This window comes from Homarus americanus, unplaced genomic scaffold (assembly GCF_018991925.1).
Source record: "Homarus americanus isolate GMGI-L3 unplaced genomic scaffold, GMGI_Hamer_2.0 scaffold41027, whole genome shotgun sequence".
NCBI lineage: Eukaryota > Metazoa > Arthropoda > Malacostraca > Decapoda > Nephropidae > Homarus > Homarus americanus.
Window position 1 is genome coordinate 10,111,675 of NW_024745073.1, and position 15,964 is coordinate 10,127,638.

At 39.2% G+C, this 15,964-nt stretch overlaps 1 protein-coding gene across 1 annotated transcript in view; it reads left to right on the forward strand.

Annotated features, from left to right (window-relative positions):
- LOC121878460 overlaps positions 1–15,964 on the forward strand; it is a 36,658-nt gene that overhangs the window by 4,271 nt on the left and 16,423 nt on the right. The window contains exons 3-4 of the mRNA XM_042384694.1: positions 1,181–1,350; positions 3,830–3,982. Of these exons, the coding sequence (XP_042240628.1) occupies positions 1,181–1,350; positions 3,830–3,982 (323 nt within the window). The remainder of the gene's footprint in view (positions 1–1,180; positions 1,351–3,829; positions 3,983–15,964) is intronic.

Here is a 15,964-nt window from a genome sequence, read left to right on the forward strand (position 1 = left end):
TTGTTCAAGAAGAATGGTCAGAATGAATCTCAATGGAGAGACAGAGCTTATATACCCAGCAGCAGCCGCCAGTCCTCTATGAATCATGTTGGGAAAACCCAGAAAGTTGCCGGTGAATAGTTTCGTTGCTAAGCAACCGTACCATCTGGCGTCAGCTCTCGCTTTGTTGCTAGGAGACGGCACGTCGGAATGCGGTAGCAGGTGGTGGCTGTGGCTGCGCAGTTGTAGGCAGTTGTAGAGGAGACGTCCACTACACGCTTCTCATATTAATCCAGTAAGGTTAAATATTTCTCCCTGTCCCACTCCATAACACACGGAATAACTGGAACAGCATGAACACCCGTCCTAATTGCGAAAAACGAGCAACTGAAACCTTCTGAGCAAGCACCATCTTCCGACAAGCAACGAAAACGTTTGGTGCGCTTGGTTCGGCTTGGACACACGTACTTACTTGCAGAATTCTGCTCAGCGCGTTCAGTTCTGCTCGTTTGGTTTGTTCGGGCCAAGGTCCTTGGCTCGGGCTAAAATGCTCCAGTGAAGGCGCACCCTTATATACCAGAGTTGGGGAATCTGTCAAGTGGGCTTGGCGTCATTGTCTCATACAGGCTGAGGCAGGATACATACAGGTACATCTCGTTCAAGATTCTTCGCACACTGCTGGAGACAGCTGGCAACTCAAGGCCGTTTGTTTACTATAGTACGTAGTATAATATAATACGAAACAATAAAGCCCAACCATTAATTAAGAAACGGGGAAACTTAAGCACCGATAACCTTTTACATTCATTTATAATTTATACTACGTACTCAAATAAACAAAAGGCCTCGAGTTACCAGCTGTCTCCAGCAGTGTTCGAAGAATCTTGAACGAGACTGTACGTATAATATGGTATGCACGCTTGCCATTTTCTCTTCTACAAAATAAATGTTTCGTATAAATTTATCAACTAATTAATCTATTTTAAGGCAGCGACAACGACGTGTATGAGATATAGTTGAGTCAACCAGAAAAAATTTAACTCTATAGTTATTATTTTCCGTGTACAGATGATCTTTATACCCTGGTTCAGACATAATACAACTGTATATACAGTATCAAGAAAGTTCTATTCAGAAACGGATTTTGGATAGGCTGTGACAAAATGTATTTAAAAGTCTCCACCATGTGTTATTCCTGCAGGTTGTATCGACACATAGAGTCGACGGTAAGCGGGAGTGTATCTGTGAACGCAGTGGAGTGGGCAGCCTTCACCCGCCTCCTGCAGGCCATGGTGGAGGCTATACCCCAGGCCATCATCCAGTCTTATTTCTTCTTCGTGGACTTCATGCCCAAGGACACCGAATTTGCCAGTGAGTTAGGAATTAGTAGAATAATAGTAGGCAAGATCAGTGTGATTTGAGTCTTGCTTTCCATAATGCAGAATGTAGATTAGAAGATAACCCCAAGTCTTTCAATATACAATGAATATTAACTCCGTTACAACAAATCCAAGTACAAGAAACAGTGTTTATTTAATGAAAAAGTTTGGACTTACCCTGTAGCCCAAATATTTGCAAAGTAGACAAAGATTGGATATTTATCTCTTTGTGCGCAGTCGTGGTTATACAAAGTGAGCATAAAGTCTTTCCCTGATTATGAAAAATCATATCTCGAAGACCATTCTAGATAGAAATATGAATGTTGTAACATTGTGTAGACGAATTCATAGATTTTTTTCCATGCATATTTTAAGCTGCAAAAAACTGTATGTTTGTACCTAGCATATGTTTTGTGTAATAAATGTTTGTTGTCAGGGAAAGACTTAATGCTCACCCTGTATATATACAGGATATATTACGGGGAATAGCCAACCCGGGCACAGGTTATCGACCCACAACGGGGTCTGGGGGCGACAAAAGAGTAAAAAGAAATTAAAAATAGAAGAGAAAGTGACTAAATTAATCTACACCATGAAAATGCTGGAAAACCAGCTTTTTGAAGTGAGACATTGTATGAGTATGGGAACACAGAAGGCAGAGCATTCCACCATAATTGTCTGTCTCATTCCAAAAAGTATCTCTACGATTTTGTGAGACAATGTGACACAATGGACAAAGGATTCTGACATCCCTACCAAGACAAAAGGAGTCGTGGTGTTCATTGTGAAATTTATTAGAATGAGTGTACCTATGCTTGAAGTTTGGTCACTTGTAGAAATTTTTTGCAAGAGAAAGAATGCCAGGGTTCTTATTTAAGACAAGTAAATTCTAGGCTGTATCCATTTTTTTTTCAAGGTTATGGGAGTTTTTTTAAGGACTCAACCACAGAAGCAATTAACCTTGGAAAAAAATGGTAGTGTGGGAGGGAGGGCTGACTTTCACAATCATCATCAAGCTGAGATTAAATATTTTCTGAAAATCCTGGTTTTCCTGACCACGTTTTCATACAAATTTCAATATTTATTACCAACCAGGAAGAAAACTCAAATTCCTAGTATCATGGATATAGAATCCCTAGAAAGAATTCAAAGGAGAATGACACGACTAATCCCGGGCATTAGGCACCTTGTGTACAGAGACAGGTCAAAGCATCTTAATTTGCACTCCCTCGAGAGACGTAGTGTGAGGGGCGATTTGATCGAGGTGTATAAATGGAAGTCAGGGCTAAACAAAAGTCATATAACATGGGTACTCAAACTATTCAACCAGGTGCGAACTCGTAGCAATGGTTTTAAATTAGACAAACTTAGATTTAGGTGCGCAATAGGTACACATTGGTTTGAAAATAGAGTATTAGTTGAGATCAGTTTACCAAACATCATCATTAACTCGAATACGCTGGATAGTTTTCAAACACAGGTTGGATGGATATATGAGCAATAGGGGTTAGGTGTAAACGGAACTGCCCAGCAAAGGCCAATAGGCCCGCTGCAGTTTCCTCCATTCTTAAGGGAAGAGCATATTTGCTCTCAATTATTATCATTATACTATAAAGAGTTGCAAGAATACAGGGTGTCGTCGTATTAAAGTTTTTGTTTAGTGTGTTTTTGTTAGCGTTGCTGATGAATTAGAACCTGTATAAAATTGTACAATGTTGCATTAAAACGTTGTTGGCCACTGTCTGCCAGTGTGCAACTTCTTTATGATGTAAAGAGCACAGTAGTGTGGAGGACACTGTGTTCACACCAATATTTGAGTGATATACTGTACTGTACTCTGTTGTTTGTGTTGTGCCCAGCAGCTAGTGTTTGTGCACGACAATTTTTGGATACCATTTCCTTTATTATTTCTCTTCATGTACTACAAAATATCCAAGGGTGAATTTAAAGTGCCCAAGAAGTGATAGTACTGTGCCAGCCCCAAATGACGAGGAAATCCACCAGTTTAGCTCGTAAGTTAGAAGGCTTATGGCATTTTGATGTTGGTGAGTGTGTGGTGGACACCAGTGTTCTCTATTTTTATTTTTTTTTTGTATATGCAATTAATAAACTTAGAATCATGTGTAAGTTTATCATAGCACGAATAGGAGAAGCTGGATCTTTGTGTTGTGTTTAATGACCCTGCCAAGTTGGCAGTGCCAACTGAAGCACACAAATCTAAAACGACGACAACGCAACTATGGCGGTGGTTGAGGTGCTAATGACCCTAGCATACGAAACACCAAAACAGATGTTATCTAAAAAAAATTCCGTGCATTAACACTTTCATACATTACTATTCTTAATTGACATATGAAACGATTTGATCTATATAAGTACAGGTCCATGTGTCTGTGTAGAAGGCGTCGGTAACACTCGTAAGTCTATTAGAAATAACACGATTCCACTAATCACGTGACCACCGCCCACAGGTTCAATACCAGTGGCCAGCATGTGTCTCTCTATGTTCAATGCTGCCTTCGGCTACACCTTCTTTGTGGTGTACAAATATTACGACCAAATGCGCGAATATCCACCTTTCTGGCAGTGCTTATTGGTCGCCCTTGCCTCACTCTTCATTCTAGGTGAGTCACCCCATGTTGTTTTGAATATACGGTAATACTATAGTGTAAGCTCAGGAGTCCAACTACTTTCCTTTACTTTGCAATATATATATATATATATATATATATATATATATATATATATATATATATATATATATATATATATATATATATATATATATATATACACATACATCGGCCCTTAACATACGCGGGGTTAGGTTTAACAGAGAATACCCGTGAATGTTAAAAATCCGTGTACTTTTGCCCCCCCCCCCCAAAAAAAAACCCTGGCCCCCCATGTCCTTATTTACTGTATATACCTGTGTGTAGTTCGAGTTTTTAGGACCAATTTATTTGGCAAAAAATTGGGGGTCGACCTCTAAACGAGTAATAGTTTCGTTAGGTTGAAAAATATTTACCAGTAACTACCAGTAAACAATGGAAACGACGCACCTACGCACCACCGGCTGTGAGTGTCGGTACAGTTGCCAGGGCAGATCTCTTGCGTCATCATAGCTAGCCCAAAGTAGTCAAATTCATGGTATGGTATGGTATGCACAGGACGATGTAAAACACTTCACACTTCATCCTTGACCACTGAAGGGTCAAGACATACCTGGCGCTCCTCTCGGAGCAGCCAGGTCAACTGTTAAGTTGGCCCATACCAACTCCCTCCCCTGAACCCCTCCTCCCCACCGGAATATCAACAAGTTCTCGCCAGAAGTTACAATTTCATTTAGGAAAGGAATGGAACCAGTGTTAAACAGAGGTGAACAGTGGTGAATAGTGCTTAAGTCAGTGAGTAACAGCCGAGTCGTACCCAAGTTAACCTTCACACAGTGAGGTCCCAGGTACCCAGTGATAACTGCCCGTGAGACCCAACAACAACCATTGATGTGTTAATCCGTCTACGATAGGAAGGCCTGGGACCACACCTCACTCACATAACACCATCTGTGAGGGAATTACTACACCACGTGAGGCCCATCATAACACCATCTGTGAGGGAACTACTACACCACGTCAGGCCCCTCATAACACCATCTGTGAGGGAGTTTTTACACCACGTGAAGTCCTTCATAACACCATCTGTGAGGGAATTACTACACCACGTGGGTTCTCTCATAGCACCATCTGTGAGGGAACTACTACACCACGTCAGGCCCCTCATAACACCATCTGTGAGGGAGTTACTACACCAAGTGAGGCCCCTCATAACACCATCTGTGAGGGAGTTACTACACTACGTGTTTGCTGTTCAACACCTCAGCCCATGTGAACTACGTGACCTCCACTGTAAACATTAATCTGTATGTTTACTGTATGTTCCTTTACCTTCCTCTAATGAAGGCTTATGTTAAACCACCAATTATGTCCAATGTATATTTTCAGCCTTCGGGCTGCAGAACTTTTTCAATAAACTGTTAATTATTATTATTATTATTATTATTATTATTATTATTATTACATAAAGTATTCATTTTTAAAGTTTATTTATAGATACTGTACATAAATTTTTGTTCATTACATTTGAAACATCTTTCTTTGTTAATCAAATTTGAAACAAAAGAAAACTACGATACCGTATTTCTAAATACCGGGTATTTCCATTAAAATATTACATCACAAGTATATTTTACCTTAACTGTGACTGAATGAATATATTCTCAGAAATAAATATGGAAATGTAATATTTTTGCTGAAATGACGTACGTATTACAGTGGAAAGTGGGATAAAATCATGACGAAAACAATGACTTTAACTTTCTTTCGTTGTTCAAAAGATTTTACCGTGGAACAAACCTGTACTGTACATGTACTAAATGACTGCGGTACTTAAATTGGCATGTCTATTGCAAATATAGATTGTTTATACAGGTATTCAAATAAATCACTATCTTACAAGAATCCCAGCAATGTAAGTTATATTCACCCAGGTCGTTTGGGTGGCAAATTATGAGAAGAGCTTAGTCACTCTTAAGTAATGATAAATAAACAGTAGGCCTTCAGTGCCAACTGTCACATCTTATCTCAAATAAATAAACAAACACCACACTCTGTCACCTCATCCCCCACCCATACTGCTGGCTGGCTACCTCCTCCTTGTGTTCCCAGACAAAAGATTGGCAATAACTTTATTCTTTAAGGTGTTTATTTTTTATATAATATCTCAGACTAAAGTTAGGATATAATTTGCATTGCTGGAATCTTGCAAGACAGCCAATAATTTGAATATAAACGTCATATATTTTGCTCAAGATATTAGTGCACATTGTATTATTAGTAAAATAATGTTCAGTACATTTTATAATACAGTATAAAGTTAACTGTATTTTTGGGTAGATTTACATAAATTTCTTCATTTATTTTCATCCATTTACATGCACACACAGTACTAAAAGAAATAAATGACCTTAGTGCAAAGCTGGAGGTACATGTACTAATTTCCACATGGTACTAAAATTGTTATGTCTAGTGCAAATTAGAGCATGTTGCTATTCAAATTAATCAGTGTCTTAACAAATCCCAGCAATTGTTAATTGTATTCTCCCAGGTCATTTCACTGGCATTTTAAAATGGGAGAAGGTAGTAGGACTGTTAAATAAACACACAGAGACCTTTCGGCTCAAACTGTCAAACATACCTCAACCCCCACCAACCCCCATCCGTCGCTGGCTGGCTGGCTCCGACCCCCTCCCTCCCTCCCTCCCCCATCTGCTCAGCCAGGGTTTATTTAGGCTTACAGTTTTTATCTTATATAATATCTCAGACTAAAGTTAGGAGATTATAATTTGCATTGCTGGAATCCTTGCAAGAGGAATAATTTGAATATAAACGTCATATATTGTCGATAAAATTGTTGTACATATGTACAGTACTGGTGTTCAGTTAAAAAACTGTTGTATTACAATAATATTCCTCTCTAATTTACTTGAATAAATACTTGAAAGGAAATATACAATATTTTTGTTGAAACTACCCGCGTTTCAGTGTAAAGTGTCGTAATAATAAATGGTAAACAATTTGCCTTCGGTACTCTGTGTCAGGCACGCACGTATTTATGAATCCGTGTATCCTAAACTCAGTATATATATATATATATATATATATATATATATATATATATAAAGTTATCCCTCACTTTACGCTGTTAATGTAACCCGAGGGTCCCGCAGAAGTGAGAAAAATGCGTAAAGTGAATAACATAACATATGGGGATTGACCTGAAATGATCCGGCCGACCCCCAAACTCCACTTTTTGACGACACACAACTATGTTGTAGTAAAAAATTTATCTTAACTTTATGATGGTATGAAAAAACAAGTAATATAGAAGAGGTTAGGTTAGGAAAAATAAAGGTTACATAGGAAAAATAAAGGTTAGGTTAGAAAAACTAAAAGTTAGGTGGAACACTTACGGTAGTAGAAGAGATGGGTCGGCATACGGGGATGGAAGCTGGTTCCGAGGCAGAGGGCAGATTACTGGCCCTCAGGTGAATCACCATTACTAGGTGAATCACCATCACTGTCACTTACAGTTGTCAGGGCTTCCCTGACAAATCCCTCAGTCATCTTCACTATCACTGGCTTGGGCTGGCTGTGGTGGGTTGCGGGCGAAGAACTCGGTTATGCTTTTTTGACGGTTGGTGTTTATGTTGTCGTGATACACCGTGATGTACGGCTCCATAGCCTGCACCAGCCGGGTATGGAAGACTTCATAGCGGTCATCGTCATTGTCGCGGGAAAGGAAGGACTTCATTTTCTCTGCACACTCCATGGCACCCTTAATATCACTGAGTTAAACTGTGTTCTTCGGAGAATGACGCACCTTCCTCCTCTTCACTGACGTGATCTTCTTCCAACATCTCGTCGGCAGTCACTTCAGGATCTCTGATCACCTCCAGGATGTCGTCGTTGGTGGTCTCGGAGAAGCCTGGAACTGTAACAGTCTGCGCAGCTTCTCTGGCAAGGTCCACTGCTACTGCAACATTCTGAACCTCACCAGTCACAGATTGACTCCTCCTCTCACCTGGTATTCCATGCAACACATGTCTCCATGCGTGACGAATTGTAGCAATAGACAGCTGATCCCATGACTCCACCAAGAAGTCCACAGCTTTCTTGATGTTAAATACTCTCCAGAATTGTTTGAACAGTATTTTTTGCTGTGCCAACTGTTGATCCTCATCTTCTTCGCTCTTGCTATCGGTGGTGGTGTCACTCAGGTTACGCAACTCTTCCCTGGTGTTGGTGTAGTCGTTCAGGAGCTGGAATTTTTTTTTGAGAATGCAGCTTTTACATTACAGATTAACTCTTGGTCCATGGGCTGTAATATAGACGTAGTGTTGGGAGGAAGGAAGACCACTTTTACGTTGGGGTGACGATCTAACAGTAGGGGCGAGTGTCCTGGTGCGTTGTCCAGCAGCAACAAAATATTGAATGGCACATTCTGTCGCTCACAGAATTTCTTTACATCAGGAACAAAACAGTCATCAAACCAGGAGAGGGACAGTGTAGAGAACATCCACGCCTTACGTGCGGTCAGCCAGTGGACATTTAGCTTGGTCATGTCCATGGTTTTGTAGGCGTGCGGCTTGCGTGCTGTGTGGATCACCGATAACTTGAGCTTACAGGTACCGGAGGCATTGGTGGTAAACAGGACGGTGATGCGTTCCTTCTGCATTTTCCGGCCCCGAATCCTGCTGGCATTCTTCACAACGAAGGACTTGGAAGGTAGCTTTTTCCAGAAAAGACCAGATTCGTCCATGTTAAATACCTGGTCGTCACTGTACTGTCCTTCCTCCATAATCTCACGTAAAAACGGAGGAAATTCCCGAGCCGCAGCACGATCAGCACTCGCTTCTTCACCACCAATGTTTATATTGGTGATCTTGTTCCGGATCTTAAACCTCTGTAACCACCCAGAGGAAGCAGTAAAGGGTTTGGGCTCTGTAATTCCCATCTTTCGTGCCACTGCCATGTACAGTTCACGTGCGTAGTCCTTCACAGAGCACGTGTCGACCGCCATGTTCCGTCGCGCCTGACGCACCAAGTACCTCACAAGTAATTTTTCTGTCTTGAGAAGCACCTGGTTGTGAAAATACTTGATCATAGAAGCACCTGTAGACTTTGTGATCTTCATGTGCTCCTTTATCTTGGTTGCATCCTTCTTTATTGTTCGAATCGTAGATTCATTCACACCATGCTGGCGCGCCAAATCAACCTGCCTTGTTCCTTTCTCCGACTCTTGGATGATGGTATACTTCACCTCGTAGCTTAAGGAACATCGCGTCTTCTTTGGCTTAGTGCCACTGGGTCCAGGTAAGGAAAGGTTTCTCTCTGGGGGTGGTGGTCCGGCGCAAGCCATTTTACGGAACAATGGATGCGCGTTTACACGGTGTGGCCTTGAGGGATAAAACTGCCGCGGCTAGGTCAAGCGTCGTCTTTCCTCCCTCCCTCCCTCCCCCGGGTGGACACGTCATAATACTTTAAGCCAATTACAGCTAGCAGCAGAGGGGGGTAGGGATGCATGGCCAATCACAGTCCGATACGTCATATGACGTCAGTGATAACGCAACAAAGACACACACTGCGCAACCTTACCGCGCGGCTTGCCCAAGCGGAGGGAGGAGGAGGGAGAGGCGAGGAGCACAGGCAGGCAGGCGGGCGGGTGGCGGGTGGGGCGAATCTAAAAATAGCGTCGCGCCGGACACTCTCCGCGTAATGGGGTTCACGTACCGCGTTATGTGAGCACGTTAGGTTCTGGCAAGGCACCGCGTAAATGTGGAAACGCGGAATGCGGGACCGCGTAAAGTGAGGGTTAACTGTGTATATATATATATATATATATATATATATATATATATATATATATATATATATATATATATATATATATATATATATATATATATATATATATATCGAATCAGTCTACATGAATTTGAGTAATGGTACTGTATGTACAAACTGGATAATTTCGTAATAAGAAGATTTGTAACCAGGTGAGAAGGTTGGGTCAGCTTACCCTCTGACCTGACTACCGACTGCTGTGGTGCTTTTTTGAAGATTAGAAGGGTCATTACCTCATACCTGACCATTGTGGACTTGATCTCACCCCTCCTGTGTATATATATACTGTATACCATGTTTTGTACTTTTCCTTAGTCTGTACTCACCCCATGAAGATGTGAATTACATGAAAGCGCTTTACGGGGTTTCACTTTACGCGTTTCCACGTTTACGCGGTACCCTGCCGAAACCGGAATGCTCACTTTCCGAGGTGTGTGTACCCTTTTACGCGGAGAGCGGCGCGAGCAGGGTGCGCACAAGGTCGCCCAGTCATCAAAACATTACCGAGTTCTTCACCCGCCACCCACCACAGCTGGCCCAAGTCAGTAATAACGATAATGATAGTGAGGATATGGACTTATATGGACTTTGAGGGGTTTGACAAAGAGGCTCTGCAAGCCTTTGTCGTGCATAGTGATACAATTGATACAAGTGATACAGGTGAGGGCCAATAATCTGCCCTCTGCCTCGGAACCAACCCCCCATCCCCGTGTGCCCAGCCATCTTTTCTACGAATGTAAGTGTTAAAAAACCTAATATTATTGATATTTCTCTTAATTATTAATTGTGTGTGCATACCATCATAAAATTAAGAAGTTATTTTTACTACAACGTAGGTATTGTGTCTGAAATAGTGGAGTTTGGGGGTTGGCCTGGTCTCTATTTCAATTAATCCCATATGTTACATTGTTCACTTAATGCGTTTCTCACTTTAAAACGACCGCCGTGGGTTCAATTGACCGCAGAAATGAGGGTTCACTGTATACAGTGTGTGTATGTATATAGGTATATATACAGTATATATATATATATATATACATATATATATATGTTAGCGGGAGAGAAAAGGAGAGAAGAGAAGACATGAATGCTGCGTTTAGCAAATGGGGTAAGATGCAGTTTCTTAGAACAATTTTTAGGGGGGTCGTATGCATGTTTTCTCAGCACATGAGGACAGTGCTGTCTTTTTTTAGGGGGGTCGATTGTAATATTCAGAAATTTCAGAGTAATTTCGAATGCCCCGCCATTGGCAAAACTGAGCGTTCAAGGTCGCCGGAGGGAAGAGAGCGCTTCCTGCTCATAGCGAGAGATGGTGGAACTAGGCCTAGATGATATTAAATGTAATTTACCGAATTAATAATGATGCGATTCATGAAGTAAGGGACTCTTATTGAATTTGAAATTATTATAGATCGTTTATCAGTCTGAATAATGTTACGGGTGTCCCAAGGAGTTATTAGTTAGGCGGAAAATATGTCACGTAGGCCTAAGCTAACGCCTTGAGAGACGCGACGCGGGCCCTCCCGCAGTCACGGAGAAGCATTCAGACATACAAGACGTCCCTGCGCGTCCGTCACAGAAATAGTCACGTGGCCTAGTCACCTGTGCTGCGCTATTGCAGTATAACAACTAAGTCTCATTCAATCTCAGACAGGGTTTAGATAGGGCAGTGGTAAAGTTAACTAGAGCTAACAGTGAGTTCATTTCAGGGTTTCCGTCAGAACCCACTTGACCGGAGTTGACCGGAGTTGACTGCAAGAGATTGACTGCCGTTTGAGACTGCCGTTGATGATTGAGGGTGGCGATTGTCGCCATTGGACCGATCAGTGTAGGCCTGTCACTGTTTAGCGGGGTAGCAAAGGATCTCTTGAGTGAACGAGTGCTCCCGACAACTAAAACGACACGGGACCAGCATCAGCAGTGGGTGATCAGTTCTTACCACTCCGGTGCACAACACCACATGTCCCGAGCAGCTTAGTGAAACCCTCTTGCTAACGGGAAGCTAAAGCTTCTCTCAACTGTACAAGGTCTGATTGGCTCACTCCCTTCCGCTTTATGGACGCACTGGGAGTACACTGAGGCTATCTGAGTAAACTAATGGTCACACACTGAGACCGTGAGTCTAGGTCTCTAGGAGATACCTAGAGGAACATTTTCCCTCCCTTATTTCGGGTGTAGTTAATACCATTCCTCAGACTGATATTATCTTGACGTGTGTAGTTTAATAGTTCCTAAATAATTTTGATAGTATTGTTTTTGAATGTTTGTGTCATTAAGTGGAACCAGAGTGATACTGTGATTTGATTCTTTTAATGCATCTAATTATTCTTCATAATTCTGATCTCAGGTATAACCTTTGTTCCCCAGAGTAGTGGTTAAGTTAGGTTAGGAAGTGTGCATCTGTTGGGGTGATATAATTTTGTTGAGTCCCCTTAAGGCCTATTCATTGTAGAGTATTTAATTTCTTATTTTTTATTACCATTTCCTCAGTGATTGATATTATTTTGTGAAAGCCCTTAAGGTCTGTTTCATGTGTGCAAGCAACATTTCTTAATATTCAAATTTATTGTTGCCTGAGCTTCTAATAATTTCTATGTCATGTATAACTTTTATTTCCCAGAGTAGTGTTTTAAGTTCAAGTTAAGAGGTGCGCATATTGGTGTTCCATTTTTTGATTGTGTTTGTAGTGTTGGAGGGAATATAAGTGTCTAAATTTTACAGTGTGTCTCATTTATCCCAGTCACAGACGCTATCCTTCCACGGGTAACGGACAATTCATTTTGTTTAGTAGATTTAAGTGTTCTTGTGCTGGTTCGGGATTTTTCTCAAGGGGCGCTTCTACTGCCATTACCATCTTATAATCTTTAATAAACCCCAAGTCAAGTGAGAAAATAAAGTCCAGTAAATTCCGACCGGTTACAAATATATATATATATATTTATATATATATATATATATATATATATATATATATATATATATATATATATATATATATATATATATATATATATATATATATATATATATATATATATATATATATATATATATATATATACATATATATATATATTATTATATATACATACATACATACAGTATTACCCCGCTTTACACGGTTTCACTTTCCGCGATTTCTCATTTACAAGGTACCTTGCCAGAACCGGACTTTCACTTTCCGTGGTGCATCTACTCATATACGCGTGAAGTATAATTTTTTTTTTTTTTAGCTCATAAAATTCATACAAATTACCCGGCCACAATATAATTTACATTGCTGAATTTCACAATATGATGATCATTTTGAATATAAACATCATGGATTTTTGCATTAGACATACAAATTTTAGATCTAATGTAATAATTTGGTTTACACAAAGCAAATATTTTATCTTTTGTGCAAAATATATGACATTTACATTCAAAATATTCCCTGACCTGCAAGGAATCCAGAAATGTCAATTATATTATCCTAACTTTAGTCTGAGGTATTTTTTATTACTAAAAGTTAAAATCTAGTTTTTTCACCCAACATTTCTCTGGTAGGGAGGGAAGGTGGGGGTGGGGGGGAGGGTTGGGACCGACCGACCATCTGGCGTGGTTGGAAGAGGGGGGGAGGCAAGTTGGGGTACTTTGATTGACAGATAGTGTTAGTGTCTTGAAGAATATTTTTTTTTTTTATTAACTGAAGATATTTGTTTTAGCTCATAAAATTCATACAAATTACTGGACTAGAATATAATTTACATTGCTGGAATTCTTACAATATGATGATCATTTTGAATATAAACATCATGGATTTTGCATTAGACATACAAATTTTAGATCTAATGTAATAATTTGGTTTACACAAAGCAAGTATTTTATCTTTTGTGCAATATATATGAAGTTCACATTCAAAATATTCCCTGACCTGCAAGGAATCCAGAAATGTCAATTATATTATCCTAACTTTAGTCTGAGGTATTATTTATTACTAAACGTTAAAATCTAGTGTTTCACCCAATCATTTCTCAGAGAGGTAGGGGCCAGTGAGCTGGGAAGAGGGGGGGAGGGATTTGAGTCCATTATTTGAATGGACATTAACCTGGCGACTGTATTCTCTTAAATATTAATTGTGTGAGCATACCATCATAAAATTTAGATGTTATTTTTACTACAACATAGGTATTGTGTCGGAAAAAGTGGAGTTTGGGGGTCGGGCCAGTCTCTATTGGAATTAATCCCATATGTTCTGTTGTTCACTTTACGCGGTTTTCACTTTCCTCGGTACCCTGTGGGTTCAATTGACTGGGCGCGCTCAGTACCACTGTATGTATATGTATATATATATATATATATATATATATATATATATATATATATATATATATATATATATATATATATATATATATATGTATATATATATATATATATATATATATATATATATATATATATATATATATATATATATATATATATATATATATATATATATATATATATATATATATATATATATATATATATATATATATATGAAAGAAGAAAACACGAAGTTCCCAAGCGCTTTCGTGTAATTCACATCTTCAGGGGTGAGTACAGACTAGAGAGAGAAATACAAATCAAGGTGTACAGTATATATACAGAGAAGGGTGAGACCAGGTCCACAATGGTCAGGTATTAGGTAATGACCCTACTAATCTTAAAATAGCACACAATGGTTGGTGGTCAGGTCAGATGGTCAGGTGACCTGGCCTTCTCACCTGGTCACAAATCTTCTTAATTACAAAATTGTCCAGCTTGTACATGCCGTTACTCAAATTCATGTTGAATGCTTCGGTATGTTTAATAAGACTAGATTCTATTATGTTCCTACTATCAATTGAATTACATGGTAATATTGAGGAGGCATTATCCCAGTCAATGCAATGCTTGTTATCCCTCAAATGAACAAACAGAGCATTGGATTCCTGGCCTGTCCTAACACTGTATTTGTGTTGTTTAATTCTAGTTGCAAGATCTTTACCTGTCTGGCCTAAGTAAAACATATTACATTCCTTGCAAGGAACTTTATAAATGATTTTAAACTGGTCAGCTTTGATGTAACATCACTCTTTACAAAGGTCCCAGTTGATGATTTACTAGAGTTCCTCATAGATTCCCTAGATGACATTTCACCTGATCACGTGGACCTGGTCTCACCCATCTCTGTATATATACACCTTGATTTATATATTTCTCTCTCTAGTCTGTACTCACCCCTGAAGATGTGAATTACAAAAGCGCTTGGGAACTTCGTGTTTTCTTCTTTCCTTGTGGTTATCATATACACCTAGATCACGTACCTACAGTGATTTATTTATATATATATATATATATATATATATATATATATATATATATATATATATATATATATATATATATATATATATATATATATATATATATATATATATATATGTGTGTGTGTGTGTGTGATTATTGTTCCTAACATGAACGAACAGTGCACTGCTTTCAGATGCTGTTCTGATATTGTACTTGTGCTGTTTAATTTGGAGTTGCAATGGTTTCCCAGTCTGTCCTACAAAATTTCCATTACAGTTGCTTCATGGAATGCAGTAAACACTTCCATTTACATTCAAGGTTGGGCTATTCTTGATTAATATATTGGTAATAGTAGAGTCATACTTAAAAACAACATTAATATTTAATAATTTAAGGGACTGAATTAACGGGACAAGTTCAATGCGATAAGGCAGAGTCAAAATATTCTTAAATGAAGGAATTTTCCTGGTTTCAGTAGAATGAAAGGATTTTTTAGCCCTTTTAAAACAATGATCAACAAACAATGAAGGGTACCCAAGTTTTTGTGCAATGGACTGAATGTGTTTCAGTTCTTCATCAATAAATTCATCGTCACAAATATGCAAACATCTCAAAAACAGAGCAGAAAAAACTGACATTTTGGTAGATTCCAGGTGACTCGATAAAAAAATGTACGAAGTTGTCTACCTGTGTAGGCTTTCTGTACACCTTAAATTTATAGTCATGGCCATTTATAATGATAAGCATATCAAGAAATGGAAGGGATTTATTTATCTTTCAATTTTGAAAATAATACTAGGGACAAGACCATTAAGATTGTCTAAA